Raw genomic sequence first — 18,679 nt, forward strand, 5'->3', positions numbered from 1 at the left:
GGAACTATGAGGTGTTTTTTTGGGTGTCCCCGAAACTGCCCCGATATTTTTGTGTGGTTGTAAAATTATTGCAAAAAAATACTGGTACCTCCATCCTAATTGCTTCCCCTACAAAAAAAAAATAATCATTTGTCATGCATAATATTTTTAAAAAATTACACTAAATTAAAGAACTCAATTTGATGTAAAAATATTCAAAAAACATTATGTATGAAAATACTTATTATTTTCTCAATCCTTAAATGAATGTCCAATCCGCAAATCTAAGTCTTTAAAAATGTATTTTTTTTGTTAAGGAATTCAAACTATTTTTTCTAACTTAAAAAAAAAAATCATTGATATTTATTGATTTATAAAATAAAAAAAATTAGTGAAAAAATACATCTTTTAAGAGATCTAGATTTGCAGTTGAGATATTTATTTAAGAACAAAGGGAATATTTACTTAAAAATTTCATGATATTTTGTTGAATAAGCAATTTGAGATGATATTTTGTTGAATAAGCAATTTGAGATGGAGCGGGACTACTGATAAATCATTTCCTTCGAATTTTATACCGATTCGTCTCTCAAATTTATCAGTAGTATCGCTCCCGGATTGGATTGGTATAAAAAAATCCTGATCGAAGGGAAGGCTTTACCAGTACACTGTAGTACCGCTCCATCTAAAATTGAGATTTAGTAGGTGGCTACGTGGCTTGTTTTCCTTCGTTGGATGCCCTCATTTATGTGTTGGCATAATCAGAACAAAACCCATCATAACAGGGACAATCCTCCTCACAGAGGATCCCAATCCATTTTTATACCCACATACAGTACAGTAGTATTTTATACTCCATTTAACCCGTTTCATTACATTTCCCCAACTTTTACCTTTTTTAAAAAAGACATAATTTACACGTCACGCAAAACGACAACCCAAGCCCACACCCCTATGCGCGACTCTATACACAAGGCCCACACCTAATATCATATCTCTTCTCTCTCTCAAAGATCTCTTTCCACATCCTCCTTCAGACTAGCGTCGAACAAGCCGACTTCAACGGGTCCCACATAGCCGGCAGCAAGTACTTCCTCCCGTTCACCCCATGCGCATTATAGCTCGCCCCCGTACTCTCATCCACCAAAACCTCACCCGGGTACCCCGGGTACGATCCGGACCCGAACATCCCCGTGCACGCCGACACAGCCTCCAGCGGCGCCGTCGCGGGCCCCTGAAAGTACCCATTGTTGAACGGGTTCGTAACGGCGCCCGCCAAAACCGTGGCCAGATTGATAACCATCCCGTCGATGCCGACGTCGCCGTTGGGCGCGACTAACGGCGGGGTCTGCGGGCCGTATATGGGCTGGTGGAACGGCCACGCGCACTGACCCGGGCACTGGGTCTCCGAGTTGCCCACCCACGCGTACGCGAACCGGGTTTTCCCCCGGGTCGACCCGTGGCTCCCGCACCTCATGCAGAACCCGTCGACGGCGACGTCTTCCGCCGTTAGAACGACGCTGACGGCGTTGGCCTGGCCGTGTTTCGAAGCCAGGGCTTCGAGGTGGATGTTTTTTAGTGATTTCCCGAGAGAGTAGTTTTCGTTGAGGGTTTGTTCTCCGACGAGGAGGGAGGCGGCGCCGCCCTTGTACCTTGCGGTGGTGCGCCACCAGGAGGCGGCGGAGGGCTGCGGGGCTGTCGGGGAGTTCAAGGATTGGATGAAGTCGACGATTGTGGAGCGTTGGATGGGGGTGAAGCGACCGTACCAGATGAGGTTGACGGTCACGGTTCCTTTCAAGAGGTCGCCGTTGTGGTATTTTAGGACGAGGGGCTGTTGTTTGACCAGAGCTGAGAAGGAGGGTTTGGTTAGAGAGAGGAAGAGGAGGAGGAGAGTGGCGAGGAGGGAAGTGAAGGCCATGGTCATGGGGGAGGGTTTGGAGTCCAGTCCAGTCTAGTTGGAGAGAGAGAGAGAGAGGGAGAGAGAGAGAGAGTGTTTGTGAGGATGGATGAGAGAGACTTGGGAGGGGGGTGAGGGTATTTATAATGGGGAGACAGCTGGAGGTGGGGAGGTGTCGTTTTCTTAGTAAATACGGGACTATTATTGGGGTCACGAAATTTGAATAAATCAACCACTACCATCTACTAAATTCTAAAGAAATGCACTGATGCTCGATAGCACCGTGCTTGCAAGTGGTGCTGAGCGGTAGATTCGACCGCTTATTTCGATATAGATGGTTTAGATTTAATTTGAGTGGATAAAGATTAGATCTGTTCATTGTTCGAATTAAAATCTAAGTCGTCAATAGTCAAGATGAACGGTCGGATTGATCACTCGACACAGCTGCCAAACGGAATGCTTGGCAGCATCTCGGATCTATTTTAAAGTTACTCATTTAATAGAAAGAGTTTAATAAATTACGAAAATAGAACTCGATGTTTCTTCAAATTTTTAAAAATAGGATGAGTTTATAATTAATTTTTAGAGAGAAGAATTGTGGGACAATGGTAGAGAGGAATAATACGGGGATCTTTTGGAGCACCCTTTCCACATATTGGATTTTGGATTTGTGTGTTATGGCTATTTGGGGAGCAAAAACCAAAATGCTTTTAGCACCAGAGGAGCCTTTTTATTCTCGTTTTGCTTTCTCTAATAAGTAGCTAGGAATGAAAGGGTAAATCCTTACATTTCATTAAGAGGAACTTATAATGTCTTTGTTGTTTGTCTGTAAAAATAAGAGGAACTTATATATTGGTCTAAACTATAGACTTACATTTTATTAAGTTACTGCCGCGTATCCTCTTAATGTCTTTGTTGTTTGTCTGTAAAAATAAGAGGAACTTATATATTGGTCTAAACTGTAGACTTACATTTCTTTAAGTTACTGTCGCGTATCCTCTTAATGTCTTTGTTGTTTGTCTGTAAAAATAAGAGGAACTTATATATTGGTCTAAACTGTAGACTTACATTTCTTTAAGTTATTGCCGCGTATCCTCTTAATGTCTTTGTTGTTTGTTTGTAAAAATAAGAGGAACTTATATATTGGTCTAAACTATAGACTTGATTAAGTCCTACTCCTAGTTGATTTAAAACATTAAGTTATCATCCTTTTTCAAATATTTTATAAACTACCTCCCATTTATTACGCCTCATTTTATTATTACATTGCCTACCAATTTTCTAATATGATAAAATTGTCAAATATCATAAATTTGAAGTGAGGGACCTTTGATATAATAGTAGAATTGAATTGAACCGGGAAATTATCATGTTTTCTAACTTTATCACTTTCGAAATTAATCATTTTCAAAAATTATCACAATGGGCACACTGATGCAATAACAAAATCAAATATTCGATTTTATTGCCTAATCAAATATGCCAGTAGCTTTACATTTTGGCATTAATGGTAGAAATTAAATGATTAATGGTAAAAATTAAATGTGGAGTGGGAATGGAAATTTTTAGCATTAGTTATGGAAAATCTTTGCATTAAAGATTCAACTTTATCAAGGGTAAAATAGGTGAATCTGACGCTTATAGGATCTAAACATAATGGATGATGATGTCATAGATATATGGTAACATAAGTACGGGTGGTTTTAGGACCATGATTTAATTACTTTTAAATATAACTTTGTTGGGTAAATTCACATTTTTTTACCTATTTTTTATTAGAATATCTAAATGTTATTGCATTTTGGTTGGTATGACCTTGAAAAAATGTGACCATTTCTTTTCCTAATTTTTTTTGGACTTTCAAAAATGGGGCGCACACATATATATGGAGTAAAATGAATGAAGAATTCGCATATTAAAATTTTCTAAAGAGGTTATAAAGTGAAATAATTGTATCAACCAATCTTAGGCAAGGGCAATATGGTCAAAAAGCATACAAAAACGAGTTGAGTTTTGTTCATCATCCACTTAAGAGGGTGAACATTACTCTCATTCCTATTGGTTGAAATGATATAGATCCCACCATAAAGTGATGTCATGCTTACCAAAAAGTGTATTGCATGATATCTATGACATCATTTTGTGGTGGAGTCCACACCATTTCAACCAATAATTAAGAGAGAGAGCAATGTTCACCATCTTTTTAAAAGGGTGAACAAAATTGCACTAAAAAAAACTATCATTCATATTGTACTTCAATCAGTACTCTGTTGTAAAATATGGAGTATTTTTTTGCATATCATTCATACATTGAGAGATATAAGAGCATCCGCAGTGGAATAACCATTTCAACCAATAATTAAGAGAGAGAGTAATGTTCACCATCTTTTTAGAAGGGTGAACAAAATTGCACTAAAAAAAAAACTATCATTCATATTGTACTTCAATCAGTACTCTGTTGTAAAATATGGAGTATTTTTTTGCATACCATTCATACATTGAGAGATATAAGAGCATCCGCAGTGGAATATCCAAAAGTCAAAAATTAAAAGTTGCCACATCATCTTTTGGTTATTCATTTAAAGGGTTGCTAATGTTAGCAATGTAAAGGTCCACAATGGTACAATCAAAATTCAATAACCAAAATTTGCCACATCACATTTTCAATTTATAAAAATCTAAAAATTGTGACATAGAAAACAATTTTTTAAAAGTAGTTTTGAAACTAATAAAAACAGGTTTATAGAAAAAGAGAAAATAGTTTTTTGAAACTTTGATTAAAAAAATAGTTTTTGGAAAAAAGTTTTTGAAAAAAAGTTTTTTTTAAAAAGAACAGTTTTTGAAAAGAAAAAAAAACTGTTTTTTGAAATAAACTATTTTTGCAAAAAAAAAATAGTTTTGGGAAAAATAGTTTTCACAAAAATTTAAAAATTTTTTTTTGTGCAAAAACATAAAAAAAATATTTTTAAAAGTATTTTTCGTAGAAACATGTTGAAAATGGAAGAGATAGAAGGTTTTTGTATAATGACGGTGTACTTGATTGAAAAAATATGGAGACAATTAAATTTGGTTATTGGCAAAAGATTGCTAGTTTTGATTATCTAAGGCCATCCACAGTGGTATAATCAAAAGCAAATTATTTTTAAAGTTAACAATGTTGGTGTAAAAAATGGCTCACAATGGTATAATCAAACTTAGCAACATTATTAGAAATAATCAAATTTTGGGCTTTGGATAATCAAAACTAGCAACATTTTTCAATAATCAAAATTTGTGGATCTCACACCATATAAGTTAATTGGTTCCAAAATTGTATACACGCATGTTTCAAATGGTATTTTATTCTTCGCCTGCTCTATATCTCATTCTCTTTACCTACAAACTGTTTCTCTTTTTTTTCCTCAAAAAGTGAAACTCGTATCTTTCGTTCATCTACAATTCAACTAATTGTCGCCGGATTAAGATATTTCACTTTTTTTTTTCCATTTCTATTTTATTCTTTTTTCATTCCTCTCCTTGTGATTGAATACATGAAGAATATTGCATGCTTTTCCAAATTCAAGAACACATCTGATTTTTTTTTTTTGAGTACATGATTTTTTTTTTCCAAATTCATAATATGAAGAATGGAAGTCACTAATTTTCCCCAAAATTAAGGAAGGTACGTAAACGATATATTTTTGCCCGAAAAAAAAAACGTAATGGGAGGAAGTGATCAATGGTGGAAAACATAAGAAGAGAGTAAAATTGTAGTGAACCCTTTATTTTGGTTATGGACTAGAAGTGACCATTGTGGACCTCAACATTATTAAGCTTAACAACCTCTTAAATGGATAATCAAAAGCTGATGTGTCAACTTTTGGTTATCCATTTTTGATTATACTACTGTGGATGGCCTAAGGGTCAGAATTTGATGAATTTCTAAGAAATTGTTAAGTTTGGTTATTCTAATGCGAGTTCTTTTTTGAGCAAATATTGCTAACCTTAGAAATTTTTTATTTTGATTATATCACTGTGGATGCTCTAAGTAATTGCACATAAAATTGCAGACAACCAAAAATTTGAGACGTAGGGAATATTTCCAACAACTTGAAATTAGAAGTTCCACGTGCTACCCTGTCCGCCTAAGGTAAACTCAACTTGAATTTGATATGTTGAGCATCCAAGCATGACTTGAATTATATGAGTTCAAAAAATATATATATGCTCGAGTTTAACTCGTGCATAAGACAAGTCGATCTCAACCATGGTTTAATTGAGTGAATTACAAATCTCGTTTTGAATTTTCAAATATTATAGCCCTCTAATCTAAATGAAAAATCAGAAGATTGGATCAAGAATCAACGCATATCGTATTGAGATGATATTTCGTGGGGCCTCTTGAAACGTTATTTTAAAATTATTGAACAACTTGAATTATCCGTGTGAAACTTGTAGTGAAGTCCACGTACCGTCGGTGCACTTTTGATCAATTGCTTTAACATTTTCGGGTTAATATGGAACTTAGGGATGGCAATTCAACCCGCCCCCGATCGGGGCGGGTTTTTGTTGTACTCCCTCCGTCCCGGTTTGTTTGTCCCCTTTTTGACTTTTTGAGAGCATTTGACCTCTTAAAGAATTGGCTATAATTTTCAATTCATAATGTTTTTAATATGCAATATGGATTTTGTTTGATAGATCTCAATTAGTTTTATTATACAAAATCTTCAAAATCATAAAAAAATATTATAAAATGTAAGATATAAGTATATTTTTGAAAGACACGTATTTCGACAATTGGACAAACAAATTGGGACGGAGGGAGTATTTCTTGGGGGTCGGGTCTGAGGAGAATTGGTGAGCCCCGATCGGGTTCGGGTTAGCCCCGCCCCGCCCCGCCCCGAAATTATTTTATGCATAAAAAACTATTTTTATTCTTGTATTTTTACTCTTACAACTAAAATACCACATAAAATATTAACTATTTCTTCCATTTTAGTTTTAGATAATAATAGATTTTGTTTAAATTATAATAGTTATTTCATAAACTTTTATTGTTTGTGTTTACTTATTTTAAAATCTAGAACATATTTTCTCAATGAAAAAAAAGTTTGAGCTGAATGGGACGGGTAAATCCAATACCAGATAGAGGTGGGGCGGAGATACCCATAAATTATCCGATTAGGGTTCGGAGGCAAGGTTAAATTTTCGAATCGGGATCAGAGTGAGCCAAAACCGGCCCTGTTGCCGTTATTATGGGTGATGAGGTGGGGGAGTGGTTGGAAGGAAGGAGGGGGTAAAGTTATAGTACCATGATGAGAGGGTGTAAGGGTGATGGTGACATGTGGAGTCATTGCATTTGCATGCACCTGATTTTGATGGAACTCTACAGGGTGTGTGAGTGTTCTACAGGGTGTGTGAGTGTAATGTGTGTATCAATTCCTTTTTTCCTCTCCGTATTATTGTGTTGTTATAATTGTGCGTGCGTGAGCCTGTGGGGATGTGATATTTCTGATTGATTAGACCCAACTGGATACATTTCCACAATAAACTCCTGTTACACGCCTTGAGAAACTATTTGGTGTTATCGGGACATTCTCACATCTAATGGGCTGTTTGGATGGAGGATTTATTTTAGGTGAATATAAAATGAGGATGGATTTGAAGATTGATATGTAATAAAAGGTGATATGTTAAGAATAGTAACTCCACCTTTTAAGAATGGTGAATTTGTAATGAGGTGTTTGGATGATTTTTTGAAAATAAAAATTTGAAAGGTGGATATGATGAGATATAGTATTAAATGACTTATTTGAATGAGAAAGGATAAATCAAAGGGGGATTTGGAAGGGTAAAACCGTCTCAAAACACCCTGGATTTTCCAATGCTGGGATTTGAGCTCCCCTTCACAAATCCACCTCTGGCGGAGATAAAGCCACTACAGTTTTTATCTCCTCCTTCCAAAAAACTGAACCAAACACTGAATTTGAGGGAGAGCCGGAGTACAAATCAAGGAGCCTTATATATATATATCTATATATATATATATATATATATATATATATATATATATATATATATATATATATATATAGTTGTATAAAGGTTTGCATATATATATATATATAGTTGTATAAAGGTTTGCAAATGTTTAACATGTGATGGTAATTAACAAAACATATTAGTAATAATTACAACCAGCTACAAGAGCACTCAATTATTTTTCCATTCGACTACCTTTCATAAATGGTTCCAATCCTCTCTCTTTCGAAGTTAACATTCCTCCGAATCTAAACTATACACCGGAAGAGTCTGTAAACAGATCTGAATCATTGATAACAACGTTGGATTTTTTTTTAGGGTTTTCCTCCTGTTTTGGGCTCAGCCTGTTGGATCTAAATTAGTTTCTTCCGTTTGGTTAGAAAAAAAGGATCTTGGGTGTTCAGACCGGTGTAACCAAGTCCCTGTTATTTCTAAATTTTCGCTGAGAAAAAAAAACATTGGACAGATCCAAAACTTGGACCGAAAAATGATCCACTTTCCTTAAAACAAAGGAGTGTTTGGGAGCAATTTTTTTTCCAGAAATTTTGTACCATTATGGATGTTTTTGTTAAGGATTGTTAATAAGAAAAATCTACACAAGTGTGTTGGTTGATGATGCATGGGTAGTCCATTTTTAAGAACTTGTGAGAAAGCCTAAAATTGGAATTAAAAAGTTTTTCCAGAGATGATTTTTATATTACGTAGTGTTTGATTCATTTCTAAAACATTTTGACAGACTGTAATCCTCAACACAATCTGATCATATACAAACATCGATAGACGGGATAGCCAAACACTCCCGTTATATTGGCCTCGTCACTACATTGAGCATTTTTAATGAGTGTGTTATTAGGCCTCATTTGATAACAGTAATAGATGGATGAGATTCATAACGAGATGGGATTATGATTGGGATTGAGATTAGTAATGAGAAGATATTGTTAATGAGAATGAATTGATAATGAGTATGTTTGTTTGAGATGAGATTAGATGATAAGATTATTAATATCATGTTTGTTTGAAATGAAATTAGATGATAAAATTGGATTGATAGAAGAAATTGATAATGAAAAGAAGTTGTGATTAGATTATGAATACCAAATCCCATGGGGTATTAGGGATACCCTCTAATGGCCTGTTTGGACATCCCAATGGACTAATAATCCGGACCTTTTTTTATTATCACATAGAGTATTAATACTCCCATAAAATTAATACTCCAATTCCAACCCTGAAACCTCTTATCAAACGGGTCCTCAATGTATTAGCGACTTGTACTTAAGAATCAATAAATAATTACTCCTATGTTATTATGTGCTATCTTGAGTGTGTGTCAACGGTGTTAATTTATGTGTGTGCTGAAATGGAGAAGTTTTTCCGTGCCGGGTGGGCATGGGTCACATAGTACCGAGCACCATCTCGGCCGTCAAAATATGTTTTGGATGGTCCAGATCGATTTGAGTAATTTTTTGTGTGAAATTACTAATACACCCTCCTCAAGCTCAAACAAATCTGGATCATCCAAAACACATTTAGACAGCCAAGATAAGCACTGACGCTGAAAAATTCCTCGCTGAAATGTGTTAAATTTGGATAAGGGTGAGGGAGACAGAGGGAGGGGGGTAGGGACCACCACTGTGCGCCAAGTTCGACTTTCCAAAAGAATATTTTACAGTTTTTTTTGTAACCGGGAAAAAATATTTTCAAAACATTTAAAAATATTTACTCCCCAAATTGTCGCCCCTACGAAAAAATCATAGGGACAAATAAAATACTTTCGAATATTACTTTTTAAGTTTCTTTACATCAAATTAAAATATTTCATGAGCTCTTTAATAAGGTAAAAAAAACCTCAAAAAATTATGATATGAAGTATTTGATTTCTTAATTTTAAATTACACATTTTTTCGTCGGGGTCCAATAATTTGGGACAGAGAGTATTGCAAATCAATGTACATGCAATGGAGAGGGAGTAAGAAAGACAACACCGGGGCTAAGGTCCAATATGCAGTCGTCTGAAATCCTTAGATCTCAAAAGAAGTGTAAAATCTACTCGTAGGATTAAGGCCCCGTTCCAGAACACCTTCTTAAAAAATAAGTACTTATTTCACATTTTCAAACTCAAAAATAATGTAAATGAAAATTAATTTTTCAATTTTTTTTGCATCGTATTAAAGATCTCAATGAGATCTATCAAACAAGATCCATATTGCATATTTTTAGATTTCAATAAGCCTATAATTTTTAAGCTTGAAATTGCCTTCTTAAAAAATAAGGACTTAAAACCCGTTCTGGAACGGGGCCTAAGTAGGATTCATGATTACTTTCAGGGAGGAATTTTTCCGCTCCCCAAATTGTTAACCTCGCCCACAAAGCAAATGCAAAAACTAATATTATATTAATTTTTGCACTTTTTAAAGTTAACAATTTAGAGAGTGCGCAAATTCATCCTCTTACTTTTTATTAGGCAACCTATGAACTCAAATTAAAAAAGGAGGGTTCAGCTAACACAAACCCATTAAACACATGATAATACACTAAAAAAGACAATACAATTTAAAACTCCAATACGGTTTTCATAGATATCAATAAATTTTTTGCTACTCCATTCCCTTTGTTAGGTTGTTAGTCTTAAGATAAAAGAAAAAGTTTTGTATGTTTACGTATTTTTTCGTCTTTACTAAATTTATTTAATATTTTAACAAAAAAAATTAGTTTTTGGATAGAGATATGTTATGTATATATAGTCAGTCTCAAATGAGGGAGTCCTTATTTTAGTTAAAATGCGGACCTCCTCATTTTTTCCATTTTCCGATCGAATTTCGATGATCCGAGCGGCTCAATGTGTTCAGAACGTGATTTTAAAGGTACCCGCGAGAAATCGGCAAAAAAAATGACCGGAAAAAACTTCATTCGAGCAGTTTTTGTTTGAACTGTTCGATAAAAAACAAACAAAAACTGCTCAGATGAAGCCCTTCCTGGTTTTTTTTTTTTGCTGATTTTTCGCAAGTACCCTTAAAATCACGTTCTGAACACATTGAGCGGCTCGGATCATCGAAATTCAATCGGGAAAAGGAGGTCCGCATTTTATTAAAATGAGGTGGTCCTTACGGGAGACGGACTATATATATATATATAGAAGAATTTTCAAGTGAGGGATCCCTCATTTTGTTAAAATGAGGGACTTTCATTTCCCGATCAAATTTTGAAAGTCCGAACTGTTCAATGTGTGCAGAACGTAATTTTAAGGGTCCCCGCGAGAAATCAGCAAAAAAAATGACCGGGAAGGGTGTCATCCGAGCTGTTTTTTTGAACCGTTCAATGAAAACTGCTCGGATGAAGCCCTTCTTGGTCATCTTTTTTGCTGATTTCTCACGGGGACCCTTAAAATCACTTTCTGATCACTTTGAGCGGCTCGGATCATCGAAATTCAATTGGGAAGGGGAGTCCCGCATTTTAATAAAATGAGGGATCCCTCACCGAAACCTATATATATATATCCAAAAAGTAAAAAATTTAATAAAAATCGCTAAGTTGGAAAAACACAGATGACAAAACAGTAAAAAAAATTTTGGAGAAGATATTTTTAAGAAGAGAATAACATGGTTTGTTGCAATTTAGGGGTATTTTCACAAACAAAAATCACAAAAAATTTAACGTATTTTATTATCTTGTTTTTATTAACAAAAAAGTTTTAACATTTTATCATTTTATTTCTACTAACAAAAAAGTTGTTAATTAATTTTTTTTACAGTAACTCTACTCACAAATTCATCAATAACTTATTAACTACCAAAAATACTTTGATATTTTTCAACAACTTATTTACTATCGAAAAAATCTAATAACCATAAATAAAAATCTACAAATTTTTAAGTGCGGGAAGCACTCCCTCAATCAAGAGTAAAGGCGAGAGTAGATTCGAATAAAACGTGGAAGTTGTTGCATGGAGTAATTGGAAGACAAGAAAGGGGGCCCCACTAAAATGATGACATCAGCTATAAGTGTAGACCTGGACGGACGTAGAGTAGCTTTCTGTGCATTGTTTAATTAATTAATTAACGAGGAAGGGAAATAATTCATTCCGAGCATTCTGCATCGGTACAAACGAGAGCTGCTATTCCCCCTCCCCTGACACACACCCCCCGGCCCCACCTCCCCTTTTCCGAAATTACCCCCGCCTCTCTCTCTTTCTCTTCCTTTTCTTTTTTTCTTTTTTTACAGTTTCTTTCCTTCTTTCTTTTTTTTCCTTTTCTTTCCATTCCAGTTTGATTTTTTTTTTCATTTTATTTCATTTTCTTTCTTTTTAGTTTGAATTTTTTTTTCTCTTTAATAATAGGTTCAAGTCTAATTCTAGGCTTTGTAAAATAATTATGAAAAAAAAAGTGTTTCAATTGATCATGTTTATACGACTGTTTTATTTTTCTTTTTTTGTCCTTTATAGATTAAAAAATATAGTTACGAAAATAAGTGTTTCAATTTCCAAATATTTCATCCTAAATGGTCGTAGTAAATTTTTTAATACACATATTTTTTTTAACTATGTTTTAATATATAAACGGTGTAAAAATAAGTATTTCAATTTTCAATCCATGTTACTAATCAAACTATTATTTCTTACATTTAAAAAATTTGTCCTTTCTTTCTTACACAATAGGTTCAACTCTAATTCTAGATTTTTTAAAGTAATTGAGAGAGAGAAAAAAAGTGTTTCAATTGATCATGTTTATCCGACTATTTTTTTCTCCTTTATAGATTAAAAAATATAGTTACAAAAATAAGTGTTCCAATTTTCAATCCGTTTGAACCGGTGCAAAGTTGTTATTTTTCTGATCATTTCATCTTAAATGGTCGTAGTAAATTTTTGGTTCCAAGGCCTTTCAATGGACATCCTAAGAGAGTCTTAGAACTAAAAAATAAGTCTTAGGATGTTTTGTTGAAAGGCCTTAAAAAGATGTGAGTAATTGAATAAAGAAATAAATTAAAATAATATGATCAGAATAAAAAAAATTTCACACCCGTTCAAACGCATTAAAAATTGAAGTACTTAATCTTTTAACCATATTTTTTAATATATATAAACGGTCTAAAAAAATTAAGTGCTTAAATTTTCACTCCTTTTGAATCGGTGCAAAGATTTTGTCAATATAATTAGAATAACAAGATCTTTGCACCGATTCAAACGGAGTGAAAATTTGAGCACTTAATTTTTTTTAGACCGTTTATATATTAAAAAATATGGTTAAAAAATTAAGTACTTCAATTTTTAATGCGTTTAAACGGGTGTGAAGATCTTTTTATTTTGATCATATTATTCTAAAGAGACATAATCAAATTTTGTCTCTAATACTCTCATAATTACGTTTCTGCTCCATAGGATTGCAAATTGACGGTGAGAATTTTTTTCAACCCAAACGTTGCCGTTTTAGGGGCTAGCAGAGCCCAGGACGAATTAAAATTAAAATGACGGAGAGAGGTAATTAAAAGGGCTGAGGGAAGGTAACAACGGAAAAAAAATGTGAGATCGGGAGGGGTGTGGTGTCGGGGGGTGGGAAAAGCAATTTACGGTACAAACCCCGCTGCCTCTCTACTCTACTCTACTCTACTCTACTCTCCCAATCCTAGAGTGGGCCCCCTCCCTCTATTCTTGGGTTTCGCAAACCTAACCTCGGGCCCCCACATAGCTTTACCATTACCTGGATGGATGGTAGTACGTAACTACGTACTCACAACTGATTCTGTCATAAAAAGGATTGTGACTACGTATTTGGGAAACGATTTTCACTTCTTTTTTTTTTTTTATAATTTATTAATTTATAAATGCGCTTTAATTCTAGTTTTTTAGTGAAAAAAATACACTTTAGAATTTTACTAAAGGAAAAAAAATTGGAGTGCATTTATAAAAAAGAAAGTGAGTGAATCAATACCCTCTTCTCAAAAAGAAAATAGTAACTGCATTTTTTTTAGGACGAATGGTTAAGATTTAAAGAATTAAAAAAATGTATTGAAAAATGCTAAAATAAAGACTCCTCTTTTTATTACCTGCGCTCTTTTTTTTGTTTTGTTTTTATTCATGTAAATTTACTATAGTAACCTTCCAGCAACTTACTTTTTCACACATCAAAGGATAATGTGATAAAATAACAGGAAAAAAGAGAGAGTGTATACGGTAAAAATGGAGTTTCAAAATCAGTTCTCTAAAAAAATTTTGTGTGAGAAAATAATTACAATTTTTGTACTTAGGAATTGTAGGTTCTATCAATGAAGCTATTAAAGTTTTGACAGGATATAAGAGGTGGATATGTTATCACACCAAATAGTAAATCAAAAATACTTATATTCAATATTTGCCATCCGGATATAGATCATTGATATAATATCCGGAGATATTATGTTTGTCCACATGTAGATATAAGAAGGATGGGGGAGGTGACGTTTCTATATCCTCCCTTCTAATTACAAAAAATGTCACTGTCTTTATATGCTCCTTTCTAATTACAAAAATGTCACCATCTTCTTTTAATTCTATATCCACCTACTCTTATCCACCCCGAAACAAACCAAGTATATGCATATCCACTCTTCTATAAATTACTCAAATAAACCATATCATATTCCCCTTATCTATACTATATAGTATTGCAGAATAGATTTTTGAGGAGGTTGTTTCGGAGTTGTTGTTTGGTGTTTTGATTGGCTTACCTTCCTTTGGGTCTGGTTCTTGGGTTGCGTTTCACCGATGTGCTCTTGATCAGTTAATCTTTGTAATCCTTTTCAAAAATTTATAAAAAAAAAATTGCTGAGCAAAAAAAAAAAATAAAAAATGTGGATGCGACAAGTGTATGTCCCACTTCATTGTTCAGAATTTTAGTTTAGTCTAATAATTTTGTAGATTTTAAAAATATTCTACTGGTAGCTTTCTTTCCAAAAGAGAAAATCCATTAGGTAGAAGCAAACCAATTATATTTGCTCAGGAGATAAAATTATATTAGCCAGAAGCAATCCAATCATAGTAGAAATTAATAATTTTTCACAAATTTTCCCAAATAACTATTGTTCCTATTTCAATTGGCCAGTGTAAAAATGAAATGTAGATCACATATAGTTGTCCTCTTAACTTAAATTAAACTCTTCTAGGAACCATTTTATAGCTACTCGGCTACTCCTAATGACAGTCTAAACAGATTTGAAAATAATTTAGCATTACTATCCAACGATTAAGGTTCTATTTATAGGTTCCATTTTAAGGTTCTCTTCCCCCGGAGGCTCCATCCTTTAGGTACATGCTTACCTCGCTTCATTTTATAGATTTTTCTATGCTATAAGAACGTTTTGGTCATTCTTATGTTTTTTTTTTAGTGTTCGCACCTCCAATCTCTCTCACGTTGATGAAGACCAAAATTGATTAGTGTTTTTAATTTCATTTGAGCTAAATTTTTTGTTTTGATATCTCAGGATACATTTTCCGAATATAACACACGTTTTGGAAAAGTATATTTCCCCTTTTAATTGGTTGTTCGTTTCCATGGTGCTCACTTGGGTACCGTAAAAAGCATCCTCCGCCCCTCTTAATTTCCCTCCCATTATTAAAAAAGAAAGAAAATCTCTACTGCAAACTCACTAATTAAACATATATTATTAAACATATCGCAAATTAGTATATTTTTAATATCAAAATAATAAATCAAACCAAGCCTTATGTCTCAATCACTTGGGGTCGGCTACATGAATCTTTTTCCTCCATTTTGAGTTATGTCAAGGGCCACTTATTCACACAAACCCATTATACTCATATCTTTGCACACAACACCATCTAATGTTAATTTAAGTCTACTTCTCCCGGTAGCATTGCTACACAAAGTTATTCTATCCGCTCTCTTAACTACTGCATCTCCTGGTCTACGGTAGACATGCTCAAACCACCTTAGTCTATTTTTCCTCAACTTCTCTTCTGTAGGTGCTACACCTACTATCTCACGAACAATTTCATTTATAATCCTGTTTCGCCTAGTCTTACCACACATCCACCTCAACATTCTTATTTTCGCTACATTCATCTTGCTCACATGTTGTTTCTTTAATAGACCAATATTTTGTTCCGTAAAATATCGTTGGTCTTATGACAGCCCCATAGAATTTTTCCTTTAATTTTGTGGGTACCCCTTTTAATATCAATAATAGGCGAAGGAAACTAAGATGGAAGAAATGTTTTTGGTATTAAGTTGATCGCTTAACTAAGGCCCTGTTCGGACAAAAAATTGAGCCGGCTTTCCCGGCTTTTCTGTCAAAAAAAGCCACCACTGGTTCGGCTAAAAAAACCATTTTGAAAAAGCCACACTGCAGACCACGAAAATGACCAAAATACCCTGGCTATCTTATATGCCTTCCTAGCAGAACCTTATCCTTCTGTACTCATCACACCATAGCCTCACACAGTCCAAACCCTTTCCGAAGCTCCCAAACAGTAATCACCGACTCTCCCCAGAACATCCATTCAAGGGGGAACTTTCCAAATCCTGTCACACGCCTCGTCCGGCATCAACCCCCTCCGATCCTCCTCACCAACTCTCCACGGAACCCAGATCTCCTCCGCCCACCAAATCCTCCGTCCAGCCGTTGATTCCCGTTAGGTGCAGTAACTCCGGCATCACCCCCCTCCGATCGTGAACCCTACATAGCAGCAAGAACTTCCACCTTCGAGTTTTTCGGAGGCAGATCGTATTCGTCCAACCTACGGCCCCTCTCTTTCACACACAACAATGAGTTCTCAAACCCTTGTCCGAGTTGATGTCTGTAATGTTTGTGTTTGTTTGTATTTCCGAAAGGATGATTGCGACCTTCGTAGTTTTTTCAGAATACTCTGACGGATATTCATTCAAAATCTAAGCTCATACCAAAATTATTGGAAAATTAGGACCAATAAGTTGTATGTCTGATCCAATTACAGACTCCATTCAACACTTAATTTTTTTCCTTTTTCGAACTCTATTTTTGCCGTCTACACAATTGCAATTTCACATTATTTGCTGGCATTGAAGACATTTTGTATGAAAACTACCAAATTTATGTACTCTATCTAGAATAGTTTGTTGGATCTGTGTATCAACCATTGGTTCTGTTGTTGATATCACTCGCTATGCGAAACCCTTGTTTGTTACACATAATTTCTACAAATATTTCATTATCGGAGCATAGTATTTTTTTATGTTTTTTAATTTTCCATTCTTAGGGACCCCATAATTCTTTGACTTAAACAGGAACAATTTCATTCCCATCGTGTTTACTTGTTCTCAATCTGAAGATTCTGTCTTAGGCTGCCTTCAATTAATTTCCACAAATGGACTCATACAATTTGACTAGTAGTTTGCTGTTCTGATTCCAGAGTAGTGGAAGGTTTGGTTACGCTGTATTGATGTCTTACTTTCTTTGTATGGTTTTTTTTTTTGTTTCTATGTTAATGCCCTTTTGACCATGTGAAAAGAAAATGGTAGACAAATGAGCACTTTATTTTCTTTTTTAATCTTCTTCTTTCCTTTTCTGCCTTCGGTTATAAATCGATTTGAAAACTAATCATGCAAACTGATCCTAAAACTTAGTTTGAGGGTGCATCTTCAAGCTTGCCTTAACAAATGGGAATGTCAAATTTTGTAGAATGGCTTATGTGATAATTTTGCATTTGAAAATTACATATTTTCAGATGTAGGCTGCAACCATTATGTGAAACTTAGGTATTTCTTTAATTGTATAGTAACTTTACCAAGTTTTGGCAAAGAAGGAAGGTGTCACTCCAATAAATGACCCAAAGGGAAAATATTTGACATGAGTTGCCAAATTTTTTCCCTGCTCATAGTGATGCTAAAATGACACTTACAGCATTTCATGTGTTAGTAGTTTCATCAAATGCAAAAGGGGTATGGAGAGGAAAATAAAATTAAGTATCTAAAAGTTCTATAAATTTTGTTTATGTATAAATGTTAGAGCCAACAGAAATCAGAATCAATGGCTTCGAACATGTCCTCCTCCAATTCTGGTTGGATGCATCGAGTGTGTGGTCGGTGTGGATCCGGACCTTGCGTTGTCAAAATCTCGCGATCATTGGAGAATCCTGGACGTCGTTACTTTAAGTGTCCGATGAACCCAGTAAGTGTACATATAATATATTCAAATTTGCATTGTCAAATTCAACATAAATGTACTACTTCCCTACAAATACTTTTTAATGAACCTAACATTCTACTACAACAACTAGCCTTGCGACAAATGGAATGGGTGGTGTGACGAGTCTCTTCCAAGCAACGCTTCTGTCCCACTTCCGAATGAGACACGTGGTGTTCCTTTTGAACTTTCAACTGTCACCCCTACGTTGATTGTAGAGATTGCAAACCTCAGGGCTGAAAATCGGGAGATTCTCAACTCAGTGAGGACACTTCAGACAGTCATGATTGCCATAGGTGTTGTCCAAGTGTTGTTGCTCTGTCTTAAGTTCGCTTAGATGAACCTGACTTGTTAACGTAGTTCCATAGATGGAGTCGTTATCCTTTTGTTTTAATATTGGTAATCGACTTTTGCCTTGTAATGTGCCGTATGTTACTGTCTTACGTAAATGTGCCAAATGTAAATTATTCTAATCGACTTTTGACTGAAGGTGTATAGTACAAAAATGTTAATACTTTTTTCTGATGTTTTATGTCTCCTATCTTCCGTACCTTGTCATTTTGTACGTTACATTGGATTTATAGCACAAGTTCAACTTTAACATTGTTATACTATTTGCTTCGTTAA

The 18,679-nt window shown here is 34.6% G+C and overlaps 2 protein-coding genes across 2 annotated transcripts; one reads left to right on the forward strand and one right to left on the reverse strand.

Moving 5' to 3' along the window:
• Positions 1–755: 755 nt before the first annotated feature.
• LOC131326633 (protein EXORDIUM-like 2) lies at positions 756–1,984 on the reverse strand. The gene has a single exon (XM_058359483.1). It carries the CDS (start codon positions 1,901–1,903, stop codon positions 1,013–1,015), a length of 891 nt encoding a protein of 296 aa, XP_058215466.1. The 5' UTR covers positions 1,904–1,984; the 3' UTR covers positions 756–1,012.
• A 15,841-nt stretch (positions 1,985–17,825) lies between these two features.
• Positions 17,826–18,485, forward strand: LOC131326744 (uncharacterized). The gene is made up of 2 exons (XM_058359610.1): positions 17,826–18,037; positions 18,147–18,485. The coding sequence occupies exons 1-2, from the start codon at positions 17,897–17,899 to the stop codon at positions 18,387–18,389; spliced, it is 384 nt and encodes a 127-aa protein (XP_058215593.1). The 5' UTR covers positions 17,826–17,896; the 3' UTR covers positions 18,390–18,485.
• Positions 18,486–18,679: the final 194 nt, after the last annotated feature.

This window comes from Rhododendron vialii, chromosome 5a (genome assembly GCF_030253575.1).
Source record: "Rhododendron vialii isolate Sample 1 chromosome 5a, ASM3025357v1".
NCBI classification, from domain to species: Eukaryota; Viridiplantae; Streptophyta; class Magnoliopsida; order Ericales; family Ericaceae; genus Rhododendron; species Rhododendron vialii.

Bases quoted from the DNA above. Each gene is read 5' to 3' on its own strand.
- LOC131326633 (XM_058359483.1), bottom strand. From the start codon at position 1,903: ATGACCATGGCCTTCACTTCCCTCCTCGCCACTCTCCTCCTCCTCTTC.
- LOC131326744 (XM_058359610.1), top strand. From the start codon at position 17,897: ATGGCTTCGAACATGTCCTCCTCCAATTCTGGTTGGATGCATCGAGTG. The intron at 18,038-18,146 runs GTAAGTGTACAT...TACAACAACTAG, and splicing joins TTAAGTGTCCGATGAACCCA to CCTTGCGACAAATGGAATGG.